The following is a 19,571-nucleotide window of genomic DNA, read 5'->3' as shown; positions in this document are numbered from 1 at the left end:
GAAATTTCCAGAGCTAATTCATCAAGATTCCAACTTTAAATAAAAAAATACTGTCAAATTCTTAGGAAAAATAATGCCAACCTTGTCATCTCAAAATTTCCAGAGTTATTTGATCAAGATTCCAACTTTAAATAAAATAAAACTGGCAAATTCTAGGAGAAAATAATGCCAACCTTATTATTTTGTAATGTCCAGAGCTAATTCAATAAGATTCCAACTTTAAATAAAAAAATACCGTCATATTTTTTGAAGAAAATAATGCCAACCTTGTTATTTTGAAATATCCAGAGTTAATTAATCAAGATTCAATTTTAAGTAAAAAAATACTGTAAAATTCTTGAAAAAAGTAATGCCAACTTCATATTGAAATTTCCAGAGCTAATTAATCAAGATTACAACTTTAAATAAAAACATACTGTCAAATTATAGTGGAAAATAATGCCAATCTCGTCATTTTAAAATTTCGAAAGCTTATTCGTCAAGATTCCAATTTTAAATAAAAATACTGTCAAATTCTTGAAAAAAGTAATGCCAACTTCATATTCAAATTTCCGGAGCTATTTAATTTATCAAGATTCCAATTTCAAGTAAAAAATTACTGTCAAATTCTTGGAGAAAATAATGCCAACCTTGTCATCTTGAAATTTCGAGAGCAAATTCAACAAGATTCCAACTTTAAATAAAAAAATACTATCAAATTCTTGGAGAAAATAATGCCAACCTTGTCATCTTAAAATTTCCAGAGTTATTTGATCAAGATTCCAACTTTAAATAAAAAAAAAACTGACAAATTCTAGGAGAAAATAATGCCAACCTTATTGTTTTGAAATGTCCAGAGCTAATTCAACAAGATTCCAACTTTCAATAAAAAAATTACTGTCAAGTAATGGCGAAAAATATTAGCAACCTTGTCATCTTGAAATTTCGAGAGCTAATTTATCAAGATTCCAACTTTAAATGAAAAAATACTGTCAAATTCTTTGGGAAAATAATGTCAACCTTGTCATTTTGAAATTTCGAGAGCTAATTCATCAAGATTGCAACTTTAAATAAAAAAATACCGTGATATTGTTTGGAGAAAATAATGCCAACCTTGTTATTTTGAAATATCCTGTGCAAATTCTATTAAATTCCAACTTTAAATAAAAAATTACTGTCAAATTCTTGGAGAAAATAATGCCAACCTTGTCATCTTAAAATTTCCAGAGTTATTTGATCAAGATTCCAACTTTAAATAAAAAAAACCTGACAAATTCTAGGAGAAAATAATGGCAACCTTATTATTTTGAAATGTCCAGAGCTAATTCAACAAGATTCCAACTTTCAATAAAAAAATTACTGTCAAGTAATGGCGAAAAATATTAGCAACCTTGTCATCTTGAAATTTCGAGAGCTAATTTATCAAGATTCCAACTTTAAATGAAAAAATACTGTCAAATTCTTTGGGAAAATAATGCCAACCTTGTCATCTTAAAATTTCGAGAACTAATTCATCAAGATTGATTCCAACTTTAAATAAAAAAAATACCGTCATATTGTTTGGAGAAAATAATGCCAACCTTGTTATTTTGAAATATCCTGTGCAAATTCAATTAAATTCCAACTTTAAATAAAAAATTACTGTCAAATTCTTGGAGAAAATAATGCCAACCTTGTCATCTTGAAATTTCCAGAGTCAATTGATCAAGATTCAATTTTAAGTAAAAAAATACTGTAAAATTCTTGAAAAAAGTAATGCCAACTTCATATTGGAATTTCCAGAGCTAATTCATCAAGATTCCAACTTTAAATAAAAAAATACTGCCAAGTTCTGGGAAAAAATATTGCCAACCTTGTCATCTTAAAATTTCGAGAGCTATTTCAACAACATTCTTACTTTAAATAAAAAAATACTGTCAAATTATAGCGGAAAATAATGCCAACTTCATATTGAAATTTCCAGAGCTAATTAATTCATCAAGATTCCAACTTCAAATAAAAAATTACTGTCAAATTCTTGGAGAAAATAATGCCAACCTTGTCATCTTAAAATTTACAGAGTTAATTGATCAAGATTCAATTTTAAGTAAAAAATACTCTAAAATTCTTGAAAAAAGTAATGCCAACTTCATGTTGAAATTTCCAGAGCTAATTCATCAAGATTCCAACTTTAAATAAAAAAATTACTGTCAAGTAATGGCGAAAAATATTAGCAACCTTGTCATCTTAAAATTTCGAGAGCAATTTCAACAAGATTCTTACTTTAAATAAAAAAATACTGTCAAATTATAGCGGAAAATAATGCCAACTTCAAATTAAAATTTCCAGAGCTAATTAATTCATCAAGATTCCAACTTCAAATAAAAAATTACTGTCAAATTCTTGGAGAAAATAATGCCAACCTTGTCATCTTAAAATTTACAGAGTTGTTTGATCAAGATTCCAACTTTAAATAAAAAAAATGGCAAAGTGGCCGTTTGCAACTAAACCGGCTGAATCAGAGATCCGGCTAGCACGCCATGGAAATTAATTCAACTAATTTAGAGAACGAAGATCAACTATTACCAATCTTAATGTCAGAAATTGAGAAATCTCGCGTTGCTACATACTTATGGAAAATTTAGAATTTTGGAACGAAAATACCAACGCTCCAATTCTTTGTTGCACTCAATTCATAGGAAAAATCGCAAGCATTGCTTTCTAAAGCTTAGAAATCACGTTTTTACACAAGTTTTGCTTTCACAAAAAATAAATTATCACCGTAATTACGACCAAAGTAAATATAATTCGATTGTTAAATTGTTATTATTATTCGAAGCAAACAAAATCGATGTTCGTAAACAAGACCGTGTGCAAAGTGTTCATTCTGGTCATTTTCCACCACAAAAAACTTATCATTAGTCTCACAATGAAAACAAAAAGTAATCCAAAATAATTCCAACAGGTTTGGTTTTATAAGTCTGTTTTCAATGTTGAGGTCACTATAAAACCCGAAAAAATCTTTTCAGACACAAAAAAGAGAGTTAATTACTTACGTTGTCGGCTCGTCCAGATATAAAATCGGAGGGTTGCTCAACAACTCCAACGCAACCGCTAATCTCTTCCTTTGACCTCCTGAGAGACGTGAGGTTAACGTATGATGACAGTTTTCCAAACCGAGCACTTCCAGGAGCTCCGCAACCTAGAAAACCACCTCACGTAAAATCTTGATGCACATCGAGGACAAGAAAGTTAAACAAAGGAAAAGAAACCTTGGTCTAAACTCTATAGTCTTCCGGATTTTTGATAATTAATTAACATAAAAGGTCGCGATTGGGAAACTCCGGAACTTTAAAAGTACCTGTTGTTTCTTGTATTCGCTGGAGACCGTGTAGCCCAACTTGAGATTAGCGGCGAAAGTCATCGCTTCTTGTACTGTTAACCACATGCGGAGTTCTTCGTCCTGGGGGATGTAAGCGGACAGTTTTCGAAAACGAGGACTCTGGTCGCGGACAACGTCGTTAAGTTTGACGGTGCCATCGCTGCCGCGAGTTCTAGAAAGAAGAGTGAAAGTAGATTAACGGGTTTTAGTGAAAACAGTAAGGTCAAAATCCTTCGTTATGTCACGATTGTGTCAATGGCAAACTGAAGAACCGGTGTTGTGTCAACAATGCAAGGATCCGAAGACTATCAATTAAACCTTGAAACTATTCAAATTACACAATTAAGCAGATTCCCGACTTTGATTTTCGATTAGGCAATTGATAGAAGACAGTCCGTTGAACTTAATTAACTTTCTCTACTTACGTGAAACCGGCTAGGATATTGAGAAGCGTGGTCTTCCCGGCCCCGGAAGGCCCCATGATCACGGAGATTTCCCCGGAGCGGAACTGTCCGGAAACTCCATCGAGGATCTTCTTCGTTTCTGTAATTACAAATTACAATGCAGCAGACGTTCAAGGGTATGCAGCGGGCACGTGCTTGATTTTTTTACGCCAAATTAGTCATTCTTCATTAAACGGACCGGAGATGAGTTATAGCCGCAAGTGACTCATCGTGACTACACGATTAGTCCAGTTTCACAATTGAAAAAAAAATGGCTATAATTTCTAACAGGCGGTAAAGTTGGGTGACTAACAATGACATGAAGTATAAAAAAATACGTTTTGTTTCTATGTAATACCAAAACTTGTGTATTGCACTAATTTATATGCGAAGAACGAAATTTGCTCGAAATAAAAATTTCTACAAATTCTCCTTTTTGGTCTAAATTTTTGTAAATAAGACAGTCAAGAGTGATAATCTCCACAAATTTCGTTAAAATCGCATAAAAAATAAAGAAATTAGAGGATCTTATAAAAATTGGTGGATTTTTTTTGCTCTTAAAACTAAAATTTTTGAAAATTCGACTTTTTGATCTAAATTTTTGCAAATTAGTGATATTACTAAAACAAACAAAAGAAACAACATGCTTAAACTTCGTTCCTGTCGCACTAAAAATAACGAAATTACAGTGTTGAAAAAAATTGACATTTTCACAGTTGTCCAAATAAAAATTTCTAAATATTCTCCTTTTTGGCCTAATTTTTTCTAAATCGGTACTCTTAATAAGACAGTCAAAATTTATAAATTCCACAAATTTAGTTATAGTGGCATTAAAAATGAAGAACTTACAGGTCGTTAAAAATTTTTGGTGACATTTTTTTTGGTCAAAAAACAAAAATTCTTCTTTGCTCCTCGAAATCAAAATTTCTAAAAATTACCACACTCTTTTTGTACATGCCTATCAAAAACACCCTATATAAAACGAATTTACAAGTTTAACAAATGTCTTATTATTAGTCAACGTTTTTAAGAATATGCAGAAAAAATTTCTGAAAGTTTGCGAAAAATTAGTTCAGTTGTGCTCATTTGTGTTGTGTTAAATGTTTGAACCCAATAAAAATACTGTTTCAGCCTGCTTTGGCAATATTTTTGACTCTAACTATATGGAAAAAATAGATACTTTTCGTAAACACTTCGCCTAAAATTGTAGTTTTATTAATCTGTAATTGTGGTAATTTAAACTGTAGACCAACGAAATTTGAGGAGTTTACTATTTCCGACTTGCTAATTAAGAGTGGCAATTTTTACAATTATTGAAAAAACGGGACCAAAATTAGAATTTTTCGTTTTAAAGCGCACCAAAAATTTCCTATTTTCTTGTTAAAATCTCTAAGTCTGATCATTTTAACCGTAGAGCAACGAAATTTAGGGAAGATACTATTTTTGACTTGCTAATTAAAAGTGCCAATTTTTAAAATTATTGATAAAACGGTATCAAAATTAGAATTTTTCGTTTTAAGAGCGGACCAAAAATTTCCTATTTTTTTTTTCAAATCTGTAATTCTGATAATTTCAACCGTAGAGCAACAAAATTTAGAGAAGATACTATTTTTGATTTGCTAATTAAGAGTGCCAATTGTCAAAATTATTGATCAAACGGGACCAAAATAAGAATTTTTCGTTTTAAGAGCGAATCAAAAATTTCCTATTTTTTTTGTTAAAATCTGTAATTCTGATAATTTTAACCGTAGAGCAACGAAATTTAGAGACGATACTATTTTTGACTTGCTGATTAAGAGTGCCAATTTTCAAAATTATTGATCAAACGGGACCAAAATTAGAAATTTTTCGTTTTAAAAGTGCACCAAAAATTTCTTAACTTTCTTGTTAAAATCTCTAATTCTAATAATTTTAACCGTAGAGCAACGAAATTTAGAGAAGATACTATTTTTGACTTGCTAATTAAAAGTGCCAATTTTCAAAATTATTGATCAAACGGGACCAAAATTAGAAATTTTCGTTTTAAGAGCGAATCAAAAATTTCCTATTTTTTTTGTTAAAATCTGTAATTCTGATAATTTTAACCGTAGAGCAACGAAATTTAGAGACGATACTATTTTTGACTTGCTGATTAAGAATGCCAATTGTCAAAATTATTGATCAAACGGGACCAAAATGAGAATTTTTCGTTTTAAAAAGCGCACCAAAAATTTCTTAACTTTCTTGTTAAAATCTCTAATTCTGATAATTTTAACCGTAGAGCAACGAAATTTAGAGAAGATACTATTTTTGATTTGCTAATTAAGAGTGCCAATTGTCAAAATTATTGATCAAACGGGACCAAAATGAGAATTTTTCGTCTTAAGAGCGAATCAAAAATTTCCTATTTTTTTTTGTTAAAATCTGTAATTCTGATAATTTTAACCGTAGAGCAACGAAATTTAGAGACGATACTATTTTTGACTTGCTGATTAAGAGTGCCAATTTTCAAAATTATTGATCAAACGGGACCAAAATTAGAAATTTTTCGTTTTAAAAGCGCACCAAAAATTTCTTAACTTTCTTGTTAAAATCTCTAATTCTAATAATTTTAACCGTAGAGCAACGAAATTTAGAGAAGATACTATTTTTGACTTGCTAATTAAAAGTGCCAATTTTCAAAATTATTGATCAAACGGGACCAAAATTAGAAATTTTCGTTTTAAGAGCGAATCAAAAATTTCCTATTTTTTTTGTTAAAATCTGTAATTCTGATAATTTTAACCGTAGAGCAACGAAATTTAGAGACGATACTATTTTTGACTTGCTGATTAAGAATGCCAATTGTCAAAATTATTGATCAAACGGGACCAAAATGAGAATTTTTCGTTTTAAAAGCGCACCAAAAATTTCTTAACTTTCTTGTTAAAATCTCTAATTCTGATAATTTTAACCGTAGAGCAACGAAATTTAGGGATGATACTATTTTTGACTTGCTAATTAAAGGTGCCAATTTTCAAAATTATTGATCAAACGGGACCAAAATTAGAATTTTTCGTTTTAAGAGCGAATCAAAAATTTCCTATTTTTTTTGTTAAAATCTGTAATTCTGATAATTTCAACCGCAGAGCAACGAAATTTAATGAAGATACTATTGTTGACTTGCTAATTAAGAGTGCCAATTTTCAAAATTATTGAACAAACGGGACCAAAATTAGAATTAAAAAAAAGAGTTTAGAACCTTTTAGCCAGCATTCAATCTGATTTTACAAAGATACTTACAGGTGTCCCAGAACTCATGACCCATAGAGCAAGGGAGGGTGCGGACAGCAATACAAATGGTAAATTTCAAAACAAAAAACGATTAAGTTTAATGGTATTCAAAAAAAAGATAAAAAATTAACAACCAATCCTGGAAGCTTATTCTAGAGATGGAGTAAAATATCCAAGGCAACGAGAGTGTAATGTTCTTCGGACCAATGAATGATGAACTATGTGTCCATAGTTACCTATTTTCAAATACTGTTGTGCTTCGGGATTGGCTACCGTTTTTTCATCTAAACTCGATTATTTTTTCAGCTAAAAAATTTTTATTTTGAAATTTTGGTTCAGAATTGTTGCCTCTAGTCTTTTTTCTCTAGGCCACGAGTTCCGGAACACCTATATGTATAGGTGAGACACAACGGTGTTTTAGATCCCAAACTCGGAAATAAATTTTTCGGCGCCGTGACATTTATAACTCTTTTTCTTTTTTTCTTATTGTTTTGTATTGTTTATTAATTGTTTGTTATTATTTTTGTTCTTTGTCATTCCACACTTAAATAAACTGTTTTTTAGCTTATTTTAAACAAACTTTTTAAGTTTATTTTAAAACAAAACGAAGTTTTTTACATAAAGCTGTTTTTGTATTTGTAGAAATGAGTTTTATCATGAAATTGTTAAAAAAAATTTCGCGCGATTTCACCGTGACTAGTTTTCCATCGCGATAAACCAAAATCGGTCAGTGTTAACAATTGTTGCTCTGAGGAAACTTTTCCCTTATCGTGCAAACGGAGTTATCGAAATTAGTCGGTTTTTTTCCATTTCCATGAGACCGAAATACTTCCGAGTTCCGCAGTTTTACCAATTTAACTCGTTCTTCTAGGACGAATTCTCAGTGAATTAGCGCGGAACCCGAAATTGTTTTTCACTTTCTGCGACGGAGGTGCATAAGCGGATTTCCTGTGCAAGTCACGAAGTGGAAATTCAAGTAGAACTTTCCTCTTTCAGTATTTTGGCGGCGCGCCGTTACAAAAATAACTCTGTTTTTTCCGTGCCAAATTCCAATTGCGCAAATCGCGGATTTAATTAGCTAAAGAATCGTTTAATGAACATAATTCGACCTTTCTAGTCGTTTAATATAATAAGGTAAAATTTGCGTCAACTTTACTCGGTCATAAATAAATTTAGTGTTCGAATGCGGCCTTTGAATTCGCGAAATTTTATCGTAGCTGAATAATTGCAGCGACAAGGCTTAAAAACGTGATGAAAGTAGTACAAGTGACTTTTTCGCGATATCTAGAGCAATTGCATCAAACTTAAATTAAATTATCAAGCAATTATAGTGCGTGTGGTAATTACACGATTAATTAAACTTAAATTACCGAGGATTTAAAAACAAAGCGCCCGCTCTAATTACTTTAATTAACTGTGGGTAACTGGAGGATTTTGGTGAAACAATGTGAATTACCATACTTTAGAAACTCTTTACTTTCTCCGTAAATCTCACTGTCGCGTTGCTTTGAATGGGGTCCCTTACGAAATGGGCCCATTCCTGCACACTCAACACAAGAAGAAAGCGATTGCATTTACCTTTTTGAAAGCGGGTCATGGACCAACTCCATGTGGTATATGTGATGTTTTCAAATTCCACATCGACCGCTTGTTTTTTGGGAAATCGTTTTTCCACAAACAATCTGTCACTTTTGATAGCGTCGTTGTTGTTTGTTGGGGTCAAAATCGAACACTTCGAAGGGCTCGTGCTCCGGATGATCTCTTCGATTCTTGACATGTTTTCATTCAACACTGTTCATCACCTAAACAAAAATAAGGTTCACTGTGATATAGAGTGCCACACTACGAGGCGAAACGCTGAAAACTGACGTTCCACTATCACGAATACGCTTTATATGCTCCCTGCCCAATCGAAACGAAGTGGAGTTTCCTCGTGTTGGTGGTTTCGTACAACCCCAATGTTAAGGACGAGGGGTCAATGAATGTCTTTGAATTAGTTTTATTGGTTTCTTATTTGGGGTCAATCACTTTGTGTGGTAATAAAGAAACATGTAATGCAATAGGCAAACTGCAGGATTTATTTCAGTGGATTTGTCGCTGAATGAATGTGAGCGAATTTGTTGCGATTTGACTATCGCAGTTTTTATCAAGTGCGTCAAAAAGACCAGAGGTCATTTTTTGTCAATAATTCAATTTTGTGGCAGCCTTAGGGTCAATTAGTTCTTTGCTAATCAATTTAATAGATTGAATAAACAAATTTGGTGGAAATAGACTAAAAAAAATTGGCACCTTATGTGTCAACAGTCAGTAAGAATAACAAAAACGAAATATAAAATATGGAAAATAGAATAAGTAAGTTCCTGCTTGGAGTATTAACATACCTACTTGATAAGACGAAGCCTTATCCTTATCAGTTTTACGACGTTTCAGGGAAATGAAAAATACAGAGAAAATAATATTTAAACTAAATATTTATTTTGCCATGACTTTTGAATTGACTATTTCAATTTGCCGGTTCTTCGATTTGAGAAGTACATATTACACTAAAAAAAAGAATCCAAGAGATCCTCCCATTTTTAGGTACTTAAAAAGCCCTTGAGTAACATCACCTAGGTTTTTTTTAGATTTATTCAGTCAAAGGTGCGTCGACATCGTCAAAATTATCACTTTTACGGCAAGTATTTTGATTAAAAAACCTTAAATAGTTAAAGGACTAGATAATTTTATATTCTAAAAAAACAGTTAAAAAGACTATAAAAACTCTAGGATCTACAAATTTTAAGAAATGTAAAGAACTGAAAAATTAAGACCTTCAGGGGGTCAAAAAAACTCCAACAAATTCGTTTTCTTTGTACCTAAACTAAAAAAAAAAAATTAAGTAGAGCTTTTGAATGCTTAACACATGAAATACGCCAAAAGTTCGAAATGATTGCCTGCAGAAGTAAAGAAGCTGTGTGTTCTAGAATTGTTGAGGATTTTTTTCCTCTAAGAAGGTCATTTTTATTACAAAAGAATTATGCCTGCATTAAATACTTAAGAGGGTTATTAGGCCCAAATCAATTTGGAATAATCACGATGAAGCTAATAGAGAGCAGTAAAAATAGATAATTGATTCATGGCTAACAGCTTCTCCTCAAAAATATCTTCGTCTTATTTTGCCCTAATAGCTGGTCATTCAACCAGTTTACAAAAAGTGTTGAAAATGAAAGAAAATCTCTTTATTTAAGGTGGTAATCTTGATTTTACAACTATAACTATGTAACTCTTCTACAATCGATTTTTTGCTTCTTTTTGGAACAAACTTGCGTTGTTGAGAATCATTTTAGCCAAAATTTCAGCCAGATTAATGATAAAAATCTTCGAAACTACGGCAAAATGAAAGAAACGGTCTGCGCCATCGTTTTTCTCAGAATTCGCTCTCAAATATGTAAAATTCAATAATCGATTTTTTCGCAAAAATTTTTCAAAAATTATTAAATTTTTCGTTTTTTTATTACCGCTAGTTGTAAACTATTTGACTTATCGATATGAGACTTGGCCAGATTTCGAGTTGTTTCGATTGATGTAAAACTCAGAAATATTTATCGTCGTTTTCGAAAAAATTCATTAAAAATCACCCTAAAAAGGTTGACGTGCCAGGTTTATTTACATTGTGTATGTATTTAATGGCAAATAAATTCTATTCTATTCTAAAGACCTCTTGAAAACAGTCATTTTCTATAAAATTTTGTAACTTTCGCAGTTTTAATCTCAAGACAGTGAAATTTGGAGGATTTTCTACTTTTAGGTTGTTTATCAACTGGGCAAAGTTACACAATTTTAAAGCAAAAGACAAACTTTTTAGAAATTTTTCATTTTCGAAGAACCTCAAAATTTCTGGCATTTTCTATTAAAATTCTGCAACTTTCGCAGTTTTAATCCCCAGACTGTGAAATTTGGAGGATTTACTACATTCGGTTAGTTGATCAACTAGACAACGTTACAAAATTTGACAGCAAGAAACAAACTTTTTAGAATTTTTTTTATTTTTGGACGACTTAAATTTTTTTTAACATTTTCTATAAAATTCTGTAACTTTCGTAGTTTTAATGTCTAGACATTGAAATTTGGAGAATTTATTTCTTTTGGTTCATTTATCAACTGGGCAAAGGTACAAAATTTTAGAGCAAGAACCAATTTTTTTTAGAAATTTTTCACTTTCCGACGACCCCAAAATTTCAGTCATTTTCTATAAAATTTTGTAACTTTGGCAGTTTTAATTTCTAGACAGTGAAATTTGGAGGATTTACTACTTTTGGTTTGTTTATCGACTGGCTAAAGTTACAAAATCTTAGAGCAAGAGACAGATTTTTTAGAAATTTTTCATTTTTGGACGACCCAAAAACTTCAGTCATTTTCTATAAAATTCTGTAACTTTCGTAATTTTAATGTCTAGACATTTAAATTTGGAGGATTTATTTCTATTGATTCATTTATCAATTGGGCAAAGTTACAAAATTTTAGAGCAAGAGACAGATTTTTTAGAAAATTTTCAATTTTACAAATTTTGGAACGACCCAAAAATTTCAGTCATTTTCTATAAAATTCTGTAACTTTCGCAGTTTTAATCTCCAGACTGTGAAATTTAAAGGATTTACTGCTTTTGGTTAGTTGATCAACAAGGCAACGTTACAAAATTTTAGAGCAAAAAACAATTTTTTTAGAATTTTTTTATTTTTGGACGACTTAAATTTTTTTTAACATTTTCTATAAAATTCAGTAACTTTCGTAGTTTTAATGTCTAGACATTGAAATTTGGAGAATTTATTTCTATTGATTCATTTATCAATTGGGCAAAGTTACAAAATTTTAGAGCAAGAGACAGATTTTTTAGAAAATTTTCAATTTTACAAATTTTGGAACGACCCAAAAATTTCAGTCATTTTCTATAAAATTCTGTAACTTTCGTAGTTTTAATGTCTAGACATTGAAATTTAAAGAATTTATTTCTTTTGGTTCATTTATCAACTGGGCAAAGGTACAAAATTTTAGAGCAAAAGCCAATTTTTTTTAGAAATTTTTCACTTTCCGACGACCCCAAAATTTCAGTCATTTTCTATAAAATTTTGTAACTTTGGCAGTTTTAATTTCTAGACAGTGAAATTTGGAGGATTTACTACTTTTGGTTTGCTTATCGACTGGCTAAAGTTACAAAACTTTAGAGCAAGAGACAGATTTTTTAGAAATTTTTCATTTTTGGACGACCCAAAAATTTCAGTCATTTTCTATAAAATTCTGAAACTTTCGTAATTTTAATGTCTAGACATTTAAATTTAGATGATTTATTTCTTTTGGTTCATTTATCAATTGGGCAAAGTTACAAAATTTTAGAGCAAGAGACAGATTTTTTAGAAAATTTTCAATTTTACAAATTTGGAAACGACCCAAAAATTTCAGTCATTTTCGATTAAAATTCTGTAACTTTCGCTGTTTTAATCTCCAGACTGTGAAATTTAAAGGATTTACTGCTTTTGGTTAGTTGATCAACAAGGCAACGTTACAAAATTTTAGAGCAAAAAACAATTTTTTTAGAATTTTTTTATTTTTGGACGACTTAAATTTTTTTTAACATTTTCTATAAAATTCAGTAACTTTCGTAGTTTTAATGTCTAGACATTGAAATTTGGAGAATTTATTTCTATTGATTCATTTATCAATTGGGCAAAGTTACAAAATTTTAGAGCAAGAGACAGATTTTTTAGAAAATTTTCAATTTTACAAATTTTGGAACGACCCAAAAATTTCAGTCATTTTCTATAAAATTCTGTAACTTTCGTAGTTTTAATGTCTAGACATTGAAATTTAAAGAATTTATTTCTTTTGGTTCATTTATCAACTGGGCAAAGGTATAAAATTTTAGAGCAAAAGCCAATTTTTTTTAGAAATTTTTCACTTTCCGACGACCCCAAAATTTCAGTCATTTTCTATAAAATTTTGTAACTTTGGCAGTTTTAATTTCTAGACAGTGAAATTTGGAGGATTTACTACTTTTGGTTTGCTTATCGACTGGCTAAAGTTACAAAACTTTAGAGCAAGAGACAGATTTTTTAGAAATTTTTCATTTTTGGACGACCCAAAAATTTCAGTCATTTTCTATAAAATTCTGAAACTTTCGTAATTTTAATGTCTAGACATTTAAATTTAGATGATTTATTTCTTTTGGTTCATTTATCAATTGGGCAAAGTTACAAAATTTTAGAACAAGAGACAGATTTTTTAGAAAATTTTCAATTTTACAAATTTTGGAACGACCCAAAAATTTTAGTCATTTTCTATAAAATTCTGTAACTTTCGCAGTTTTAATCTCCAGACTGTGAAATTTAAAGGATTTACTGCTTTTGGTTAGTTGATCAACTAGGCAACGTTACAAAATTTTAGAGCAAAAGACAAATTTTTTAGAATTTTTTTATTTTTGGACGACTTAAATTTTTTGTAACATTTTCTATAAAATTCTGTAACTTTCGTAGTTTTAATGTTCAGACATTGAAATTTGGAGGATTTATTTCTTTTGGTTCATTTATCAACTGGGCAAAGGTACAAAATTTTAGAGCAAGAGCCAATTTTTTTTAGAAATTTTTCACTTTCCGACGACCCCAAAATTTCAGTCATTTTCTCTGAAATTTTGTAACTTTGGCAGTTTTAATTTCTAGACAGTGAAATTTGGAGGATTTACTACTTTTGATTTGTTTATCGACTGGCTAAAGTTACAAAACTTTAGAGCAAGAGGCAGACTTTTTAGAAATTTTTCATTTTTGGACGACTCAAAAATTTCTAACATTTTCTATAAAATTCTGTAACTTTCGTAGTTTTAATGTTCAGACATTGAAATTTGGAGGATTTATTTCTTTTGGTTCATTTATCAACTGGGCAAAGATACAAAATTTTAGAGCAAGAGACAGATTTTTTAGAAAATTTTCAATTTTACAAATTTTGGAACGACCCAAAAATTTCATTCATTCATTTTCTATAAAATTCTGTAACTTTCGCAGTTTTAATCTCCAGACTGTGAAATTTAAAGGATTTACTGCTTTTGGTTAGTTGATCGACTAGGCAACGTTACAAAATTTTAGAGCAAGAGACAAATTTTTTAGAATCTTTTTATTTTTGGACGACTTAAATTTTTTTTTGCATTTTCTATAAAATTCTGTAACTTTCGTAGTTTTAATGTCTAGACATTGAAATTTGGAGAATTTATTTCTTATGGTTCATTTATCAACTGGGCAAAGGTACAAAATTTTAGAGCAAAAGCCAATTTTTTTTAGAAATTTTTCACTTTCCGACGACCCCAAAATTTCAGTCATTTTCTATAAAATTTTGTAACTTTGGCAGTTTTAATTTCTAGACAGTGAAATTTGGAGGATTTACTACTTTTGGTTTGTTTATCGACTGGCTAAAGTTACAAATCTTTAGAGCAAGAGACAGATTTTTTAGAAATTTTTCATTTTTGGACGACTCAAAAATTTCTAACATTTTCTATAAAATTCTGTAACTTTCGTAGTTTTAATGTCCAGACATTTAAATTTGGAGGATTTATTTCTTTTGGTTCATTTATCAATTGGGCAAAGTTACAAAATTTTAGAGCAAGAGACAGATTTTTTAGAAAATTTTCAATTTTACAAATTTGGAAACGACTCAAAAATTTCAGTCATTTTCGATTAAAATTCTGTAACTTTCGCTGTTTTAATCTCCAGACAGGAAAATTTGAAAACCTACTACTTTTAACTTGTTTATCAACTGAGCAAAAAGTAACAAAATTTTATAGCAAGAAACAGACTTAAAAAAAATCATTTTCAGACGACCCAAATATTTCTAACATTTTCCATAAAATTTTATAATATACTAATTTTTATTGAACAGCGGATGTACAATTAAATTAGTTAACTAAAAATTAATTTAAATAAATCATACATCAGTCATAAATCCACCGTTGTTTTTGCAATTGTGTTATTGTTATTGCATTAACAAATCAAATCTTTTTCTGTCTTTTTTACTTTCCAAAGTTTCAACGTCTTGTTTACAACCGTTCCGAAATAATTTACAAAAAAATTGTTTTATTGAAACAATAAAATTGTCGCAATTTGCCCACCGTCATATCAATTTCAGGATTTCCTCCGCCAATACAATGCCCACTTTATGACAAAATTTCGTCATGAAACCTTACCGGAGCGCGACCAAAATTACTCTCATCTACGTTGTAAAAATCTCAAACAAAATTGCCCACTTACTTGAGCAAACCAATCAAGAAAACAGTGTTAATTATATTTTGCATCACCACATAAATATGTACGAATTTTTATCAAGATTTTGTTCGTTTGACCCCCAAACAAACATGCGCAAATTAGAGATGCAAATACGATCATATTGTACTCTTGCGAAATTGTAAAATGTTGATGAGCTCGTGTAGAACCGTCCAGAATAGACGAAGACATGATGCATCTTCATAACATCTTATCAGGAATTAAACTAAAACAAAGGTCAGTGAAAGCGTACTATTGGATGACCATGAACGGAACCTTTTTATCAGTAAGTTTTCCAAACTTACAGGAAGCTACGACAGATCGATTAAATGCCTACGCAAGTCTCTCACCACCTGTTATTAGAATTAATTGAAAAACCACATTACACTTTTTTCTTCAGACATTTTGTATTCTATTAATATCATTATTTATTACCTCGAACAAGTGTCAATGTGGGAGATAAATACCCAGAATTCAGAGGTGACAATTTCCCAACTTGCCCCCATTATCATGCGAACTTCTCATTAATTGAATAAAAAAAAAGATTGTGAGGGGCCAAGGTTTGGGGCTATCAAAAGTCGCTCCGAAAAAATGCAGTTGGTGTGACAAAATTACAAAATCTTCAATGAGATGTGAACTAATTATAAACATGTAACGCAGTCGTGTGATTGTAACGTAGTAATCGCGACTTTGAAGAAGTCAAAAATTATCTTGCGTCTCCGTGTTTACAAAATTTCCAACAAACAAATCTCGCCAACATTGGAAAGTTTCGAAACTGATAAAAAGCCGGAGCTCTGGAAACCTACCATTATTAGGTCTTAGGATCGCTGCAATATTATCAATGTTTTTTAGTCGTTACAGCTGCATTTTGCCCACTGATCCGTGAAATGTGCTGTTATTATCATCAGTTTCTGAAAAAAACTCGTCTTATCTGAATGTGTAATTTGCACAATTAAATGTCCAGATCGAAGAAAATCGGTAAGATGTAGATTGTAATTAAGATACCTTTTGTAAAGAGGCGCGAGTTGCGACATCCAGGAACTGGACGGATAATAATCGTATTGAAGAAAGTAAGACTTACAATTCGATGAGGCAATTATTTCCGCGTGTAAAAATAACGTTTAGTCTTACAAGTTTACATAAGTCATACAATTATTCCAGTTCACACAATTAACATTGCATTGTAAAAATAGCATTGAAAAGTGCACGCGATAACTTAATTATTCTCAGTTTTTCTTCTCGGAAAACGCTTATATAATGAAAATCTGATTAGATCGTGTTCTTGACACTGACCTTTCGTGTCCACCTAATTTCAACTAATTGAAATAATGAAATTAAAACGCTCATTATCTAATAAACGTGTTTGCCCATACACGTTCGTTCAAATCCTTTAAATTTATTATTATTTACTCATTGATAATTACACACTTGTGATGGACTTGAAAAATGGATAAACATGTTTGAGACGTTCCCAGATTTGTAAGAATTGTGAAAAGAAAGTTGCGACACTGCACAAATGACCAATGACCATAAACATTGACCCAACCGCGACATAAAAGGGAAAATTGAAGAAATATGTCTGTTGATGATATGAGAAAATGCGGCGCGCAATAAGAGATGCAATGGGAGCAAAGTCAACAGGTTCGTGATTGCTTTTATTCTATTACCAATAGTCAATAAAAGATCATTTTTCTTAGGTCATGTCTGGAGTTCTTCGAATGTTCAAAATCCCAAACATCGGAAATTTGAATCTGGGGTTTTACCATGAGGTTAATAACTTTTTGTCAAGGTTTAGGTTGTGCTGAAATCCTGAAATACCTAACTTCTCTAATTCCAAACCTCACATCTGAAGAAAAAACGAGGCAAAGTGCACAATAAATTAAAAATCATGATAATCAAATGAGCTAAATAGCCCGGGGCCCGCTAGACAACTCAACTTGAGCAAAAAATAAATTAACAAGAGCCAGTCAAATATTAAAATATTCGATTTATTCGTCTAGGATCACAACTCAAAGAAAAAAAATTAAATTGGCGAACCTTAAATTTACTCCTCATTTATTTTGAATAATTATGACCTTGAAATGCGGTATTCAAAGTAAATGAGGAGTAGATTGAGTCCTTGTCAAAGAAAGCTTTTAAAAACGAATCTAGGCAAGAAAAACACAAAAAGCCTTCAGATTGTCGAGCAAAAGGAGCTTTTAAATGCGAGCCAGACAAAGAAAAGGCCTTCAAATGCAAGGTTAGATGCACGCCCAGACTAGAAAAAGCCTTCCGGAGCAAATTCCAACTTTTGAGTCCCCAAGTTAATAAAATTCTCAATGATTAATTTATCTTGAAGTTTTTTGCACGTTTGCGTTGGAGAGATTTCAAAGTACAAACAATGCAGTTCAAGAAAATTGCATTTATTGGACATAAAAACGGGCAACAGAACGAAAATCTATACTTAGGAGTAATAAAACCTTGAATATAAAATCCTCGTTTTTATGGGCAATAAACATGAGAATTTTTTATGTTAAAAGACAAATCGGATATTCTTATCAGTTATTCGAATACATAAACGGAAAAAATGAACCAAAAGTCATATCGTAGCTAGTTAAACTAGTTTTAATTAAACTCAACAAGTATGTGCTTTTAATTACAGAAATTCATTATTTTTATAACCTTGTCGTTCACCCTTAAAGCTACGAAACTTGAAAAAATAGTTCTAATGAGACGATAATTATATCCATCCATTCACTTGACTGTAATTATAATTAATTAAATTAGTACAAGTCCGATAGATTAAGTTCCCCAAACTTATGTAACCGAACAGTGCTTAAACTTGAAAAAGACAAGAAACTCGTTGCTCAACATTACAAAACACCTCAGCCAATTTAAAGAGTTAAAATTCTCGTTTTTGACACCACGTATGAAACTTTATTGCAACAGCTGCAATTTTATGTCCGTCACTATAAAGTCATGATTACTCTTCTTCAAGGTTGGACTCACCTGTTAAGCGTCGCGACGACTCAAAACATCACAAAGCTTTGTTTTTGGGAGAGTCGATACCGAAAGCTCGAAGACGTGCGCATGGCAGAGAAGGAACTAAGTGTGGTTAAATTAGACTGTTTATGCATTTTAATGAGGTTGTAGGATGACATTTTGTTATTTTCATCAACTAGAAGCGGGCGGACATGTGGATAAACAAAAAGTGCTCATTTAAATAAATTTAGAGGTATTAATATGTAATATCGAGAAATTTGGTTTACAAATAAGCGAGGTTGAAGTCGAATATTATTTGAATAAAACGATTTATTATGGATTTTTGAACCAGAAAACTTGTGCTGTCATTGTGAAACTGACGTGTTTTATTGTACGACTTTAAATTCATTATTTTTGTTATTATTCAGAATTTTATTGAAAACGGCGGAAATTTTTGGGTCGTAGGAAAATAAAAAAATTCTATAAAAATTTGTCACTAGCTCTAAAATTTTGTAACTTTTCCCAGTAGATAAACAAGTCAAAAGTAGTAAATCCTTCAAATTTCACTGTTTGGAGATTAAAACAGCAAAAGTTACACAATTTTATAAAAAATGACAGAAATTTTTGGGTCGTCCAAAAATAAAAAATTTCAAAAAAAGTCTGTCTCTTGCTCTAAAATTTTGTAACTTTGCCCAGTAGATAAATAACCAAAAAGTAATAAATCCTCCAAATTTCACAGTCTGGAGACTAAAACTACAAAAGTTACAAAATATTGTAGAAAATGACAGAAATTATTCGGTCCTCCAAAAATGAAAAATTTCTAAAAAATTTGTCTCTTGCTCTAAAATTTTATAATTTAGTCCAGTTGATAAACAAACCAAAAGTAAGAAATCCTCCAAATTTCACTGCTTGGAGATTAAAACTGCGAAAGTTACAGAATTTTATAAAAAACGGTGAAAATTTTTGGGTCGTCCCAAAATAAAAAATTTCAAAAAAAGTCTGTCTCTTGCTCTAAAATTTTGTAACTTTGCCCAGTAGATAAATAACCAAAAAGTAATAAATCCTCCAAATTTCACAGTCTGGAGACTAAAACTACAAAAGTTACAAAATATTGTAGAAAATGACAGAAATTTTTCGGTCCTCCAAAAATGAAAAATTTCTAAAAAATTTGTCTCTTGCTCTAAAATTTTATAATTTAGTCCAGTTGATAAACAAACCAAAAGTAAGAAATCCTCCAAATTTCACTGCTTGGAGATTAAAACTGCGAAAGTTACAGAATTTTATAAAAAACGGTGAAAA

The 19,571-nt window shown here is 30.8% G+C and overlaps 1 protein-coding gene across 2 annotated transcripts in view; it reads right to left on the bottom strand.

Moving 5' to 3' along the window:
• The window catches only part of LOC148166555 (ATP-binding cassette sub-family G member 1-like), a 42,478-nt gene that overhangs the window by 3,932 nt on the left and 18,975 nt on the right, over positions 1-19,571 (bottom strand). The window contains exons 1-5 of one of the 2 annotated variants that reach the window (XM_088049373.1): positions 18,300-18,353; positions 8,614-8,837; positions 3,766-3,883; positions 3,320-3,512; positions 3,015-3,160 (exon numbers count right to left, since the gene is read on the bottom strand). In XM_088049373.1, the coding sequence (XP_087905499.1) occupies positions 3,015-3,160; positions 3,320-3,512; positions 3,766-3,883; positions 8,614-8,812 (656 nt within the window). In that variant the 5' untranslated portion in view covers positions 8,813-8,837; positions 18,300-18,353. Of the gene's footprint in view, positions 1-3,014; positions 3,161-3,319; positions 3,513-3,765; positions 3,884-8,613; positions 8,838-18,299; positions 18,354-19,571 lie in introns of those variants that run through there. The other variant, XM_088049372.1, reaches the window with a different exon arrangement.

Source organism: Gnatocerus cornutus, unplaced genomic scaffold (genome assembly GCF_029298725.1).
Source record: "Gnatocerus cornutus isolate USDA-ARS CGAHR unplaced genomic scaffold, icGnaCorn1.1 ctg00000023.1, whole genome shotgun sequence".
NCBI classification, from domain to species: Eukaryota; Metazoa; Arthropoda; class Insecta; order Coleoptera; family Tenebrionidae; genus Gnatocerus; species Gnatocerus cornutus.
This window is presented reverse-complemented; position numbering and strand designations above follow the sequence as displayed.